Below are 4788 nucleotides of genomic sequence, written 5' to 3' on the forward strand. Positions count from 1 at the left end.
ATAATTGTCCTGTAAAGAGAATGGCAGCCTTCATTGCCTTCCCAAACAATGCAATTTGAGGGTAGACTGCAACCAAGAACGTTTCACATACTCCATTGGCATGAATGCATGCCAGTGTGCAGCATGAATTGAATGAGGACAATTATATCTACATTATCGATTTTCAAGTGTTCAGCTTTACCTAGATACACACACTCCAGGATTACCTATGTGAAGACAGGCACACGCACATACTCATTTACATACCTCTTTAATGTGTGTGTGTGTGTGTGTGTGTGTGTGTGTGTGTGTGTGCTACAGTCAAGATGTGGATGTCAAAGGACAGTCTGTGAGAGTTGGTTCTTTTCTTCTGCCATGTGGACTCTGGGCATTGAACTTGGATCCTTTGGCTTGGTGGCAAGTGCCTTAACTTGCCAAGCCCACAAACATTGTCCCACAAACACCTCTCCTTCCAAACAATCAAAATAGGCTCAGTACAGCCGGGCAATGTGATGGCACATACCTCTCATGCTAGCACTCAGAAAGCTGAGACAGGAGAATGGTCAATCCCAGATCAGCCTGAGCTAAACGGTGAAATCTATCTCAATTTTTTTTTTCACTTAAAGTTGGAAAATTAAAAGAGCTCAGAAAGTGATAGCAGGCAGCTGCTGGCTGCTTTAGGTGTCACTTTCTATCTGTTGGAACCGGATGGAAATAAAAATAAATAAAACAAGCAGGAGAGAAAGAAAGAAAGAAAGGAAGGAAGGAAGGAAGGAAGGAAGGAAGGAAGGAAGGAAGAAAGAAAGAAAGAAAGAAAGAAAGAAAGAAAGCAAACCCAAACCGTGTGGAATGTTTTCATGACTTAGGTGTACAGATACTGACAGGAAGAGAGACAGAGCTAACAGGTCCCCAGCTGTTGAGTCACTTCTTTCAGGGAGAAATGACACCCCCCAAAGCATCTGCCCCTCTGGGAGGGGGCGTCATCTCCCTTCCACAGTGTTCCTGCTAACCTCTGAGAGCTAAAAAGACCCACAGAACTACCTCTGAGAGCAAGGACCTAGCTGGGATGTGAACAGAGGCACCCCAAGTGTGCTGCTGGTCTTTCGGGGAGCGAGAACTTTCAGTTCAGGGATGCTTTTTCCTGTCCTTCTCTTAGAGCCCCAGAACTCACAGGGTTCCCCACTGGCAAATGCCTCATAATTATCTTCCACTTCGCAGGGACCCTCCTTTCCGACCTCCTCTACCAGGTCCAGGGAGAGCTAGTTGCCCAAACTGTACACCATCACCTCTCATCCTTGCACCCCCTCAACTAGGGGCTGCATTGAAAATAGTGGGATGCTGTTCTGATCCCCGCCCCCCCACCCCACACACACACCTTTCAGCCAACCCCAGGTTGCAGGGCCAGTGCACTGCCGGAGACGTCGGGGCGATTTCTGGAGTCCAGGTCAAGGAGCTGTATTAACAAAAAGAACAGGAGCCGGTGGTCTAAAAACATAATTTAATGCATGGCAGAGGAGGTCAGAGGAGAGTATGTGGCAGGTGACTATTCTGTTTGTTGGAATTCAGCTAAGGATGGGTTTTTGGCTGATGGACAGGAAAATCTGCACAGGCATTTCGGGTCACAAAAAGGGAGGTCCCAGGGAGTAGCTTTCACCTGGGTCTTATCTTCCTGGTGAGGCCAGCAGTCCTTGACCTGAGGACACTGAGGGGGAGGGGTGAGCTGGAAAACCTCAGGCTCCCTAGGGCTGCCTGTCCGATCCAATCAGCTTTCCCAAGTCTGGGCTGCCCCAAGACCAAGCCCCCGCAAGAGCTGGGATTCTTCCCTGGCTCTCCACTTAAGTGTTCCCTCTCCCTCCCCAGGATGGGCCAGGGATACAGCGACCCCACAGCGTGGTGAATCAGACACACTGAGACCTGAGGCAGGGTAAATAGGACAGCAGGGATGTGTCTTTTCCAACGAAGATGTCAGGAAGTGTCATGAAGCCGCAGAGTGACATTCACCAAAGAGCCACGAGAACCCTGTGGGGATGGGGCGGCCTGAAGCCACCCGGCCTCGCGCTCTCTGCACCCCTAATCCGGATACAGGAGAAAGCCCGAGAATGTGCTGTACTTGTTGTTGTTGCCCCCGTGAGCCTTCCCGCCGTCCAACTTCACGTAGACTTCATCGCCTGAATCCAGATGCAATACCACGCTGTTGCTGGCGTAGTCGTAATTCTGGTCCGCATCTTGGGCTATGGCGCTGGCACGCACCTGCGGAGCGAACCAGAGGAATAGGTGGACCCTCGCACCTCTTCCCGAGTAAACGCCTGACCTCCCTTGCCCATCCCATTGCAGGCTCTCTGCCTGCTATTCGCCCCCTCATCAGCTCCAAGTTCTCTCTGCAGTAGAGTCAAGGAGAGAGGAGAGAGCTACCCGGACACCGACCCATGTGTGTAAAGGAGGTCTAGGGGTTAAGGCCACGGTGAAGAAACCTAGAGGGAAAATGGTGACCCACGTGCAACCACAGAGTCACAGAGCGAAAGAAAATTGCGTTGTTTTAGGAGCCCGGCCACTTCAGGCCAGGACTCAAGCTATAGAGGACCTAGGACCTAGTTTAGGTGCCAGGATCACTGTGTACAAGGGGTCCAGCTTCAGAGCGCGGCATTTGGGCAAACATAGAGGAGTGCGAAGGGAAGCGGGATGGGATACTGTGGTCCAGCGCCCACTCCATCCCAGAGTTTGCTGGGGCGCTGAAGGGTGAGAGGCAGGAAAAAAAGATAGTTCCCAGCGATTCCGGGGGCCTGTTACGGTCGGCAGAGTCTGTTGGACCCGGTCAAGTAGGGAGGGGTATGTGGGAGAAAGTCACTGACCTGCCCGTTTTTGCAGAGATCCGCCCACATGCTAGTTCCGTCGCCGCCACGCATGAGAATGTGGTAAGTGAAGAAGTAGATGCCTCGTACCTGGCAGCTGAACTTGCCGGTGGTGGGGTCATAGTGATTGCCAAGATTGGTGACCACATCGTCGAACTTAAGCACCTCGTAGCCTTCATGGGGGCTCTTGAGTCCCACATAGAAGGCAATCTTGGGACCGCTGAAGGCAGCGCTCAGCGCACTGGTCACTTCGCCCTCCGTGTCGCCACCGCCCCCGGTTCCGCCACCCACCACTCCAACACCACCAGCAGCGCTGGTTGTCAACTGCAGTCCGGGTAGCCCTGGCCTCCCCGAGTCTCCCTTCTCCCCTGGGGGACCCCTGGGCCCAGGCGGCCCTGGTTCTCCAGGGGGACCCCGAGGCCCCGGCTTGCCTGGTCTCCCTGGATCACCCTTTGGTCCCTGGATAAAGGGAGGCGGGGGGTTGGCGCTGAGGTCCTGCATAACTTCCAGAGCAGCGGTGCTGGGTCCTGGCGGTGGAGCCTTGGCGCCCGCGGGTCCCCCTGCGGGAGCGACGCTATACGGGTCACAAATCATGCGGCAGGTGCCCAGCATCTCGTAGTGAGCCGCGCCGGGGGGAGCTGCTTGCAGCAGCAGGGGCACCGCGATCAGCAGCCCCAGTGCCATGGCCAGGAGCACGCCGACGGCCGCCAAGCAGGCGCGCCGCCGCCGCTGCCACAGCCGGGAGGCGACCGCCACCAGCTCTTCCTTGCCGCCCGGGGAGGTAATGGTGGAGCGGCGCGGGTGGCCCCGCTCTACGCGCTCGGACGCCAACTCCGCAGGTCCCTGCCGCGTCCCCGACGTGGAGACCCCTGTCCTGGCAACCCAACTATTTCAACGGGAGGTATCCGGACCTGGGATCCGGTGGTCTCGGCTCTGGAACTGATCTGGAGAGTCGAAGAGCCCGACACGCATGGCGAGGGGCGCACAGGACGAGCCCGGCGCCCCGGCGGGTTCCAGGTAAAGGCGGTTGGGAAATGCTGGGTCCTGTGAGGCGTTCGGTGTTGGCTCAGCGGCGCTGATTCCTGCTCTGCTGAGATTGGCGGGGTTTGACAGGGTTCAGCGGAACTCTGGAACAGCTCTGCCGCACGCTCTTCTCCGCTCTCCCGCTGCTCGCTGGCTCCCGGGTGGAGGGGGGACCCAGTTACCCTGACGTAAGGAGATCAGGACGGAGCGGCGGAGGCGGCGAGGCAGCGGCGTGCGCTGCCATCACTCGGGAGACGGCGCCCTCCTGTCATCAGTTCCCATCCCGCGGCGTACTCCGGAGATATGCCTGCTGGCGGCGCCCAGGAGCCACAAGTGGGAGCAGCGGGCCGCAGCCCCCGGCTGGGGCACCACAGACACACCCACCCACCCTCGGACACAAGCACCTCCCACAGACCACCACGCACTAGCACCCACGCGCGCAGCCAGTGGGTGCACAAAGCACCCCACACACATGGCCACAATGGTGTTCACAAACGTGGTGACCGCCTGCAAGGTCCTGATGGGGTTACCAAATCCATCCTCTTGTCTGTGTGGGTCCAGACCTCAACCCAAGTCCAGGACAGCCTCAGCCTCCAGCTCTGCGGGAAGAACCGACCCTCTAGAAGCCTCGGAAGTGACCAGAACTAAACCAGTATTGCTCCTGGGTAATCTTCCATTAATCTAGGGCTTCAAATTGTGAAATAGGTTTCCTCCAGAGAACCCCCACTAACTTTTGGAAGGATTCATTTATCTTTATTGTGTGGATAAATATATACCAGAGGATAACTCGCGGAATTAGTTCTCTCTGTCCACAATGTGAGCTGGTCCAACGGTCAGACTCTGGTGCTCGGGCTTAGCAACAAGTGCCCTTACAAGCTGAGCTATCCTGGCTGTCAGGAAGGACTTTAGAACGTCCAAAACACCCAGGACAGAGTCT

General features: G+C 56.0%; 1 protein-coding gene across 1 annotated transcript; it reads right to left on the reverse strand.

Annotated features, from left to right (window-relative positions):
* Positions 1–1463: 1463 nt before the first annotated feature.
* Positions 1464–4105, reverse strand: C1ql2 (complement C1q like 2). The gene is made up of 2 exons (XM_048443802.3): positions 2829–4105; positions 1464–2229 (listed from the first exon to the last, which is right to left on the reverse strand). Exons 1-2 carry the CDS (start codon positions 3510–3512, stop codon positions 2050–2052), a joined length of 864 nt encoding a protein of 287 aa, XP_048299759.1. The 5' UTR covers positions 3513–4105; the 3' UTR covers positions 1464–2049.
* Positions 4106–4788: the final 683 nt, after the last annotated feature.

Source organism: Myodes glareolus, chromosome 5, assembly GCF_982192425.1.
Source record: "Myodes glareolus chromosome 5, mMyoGla1.1, whole genome shotgun sequence".
Classification (NCBI taxonomy): domain Eukaryota; kingdom Metazoa; phylum Chordata; class Mammalia; order Rodentia; family Cricetidae; genus Myodes; species Myodes glareolus.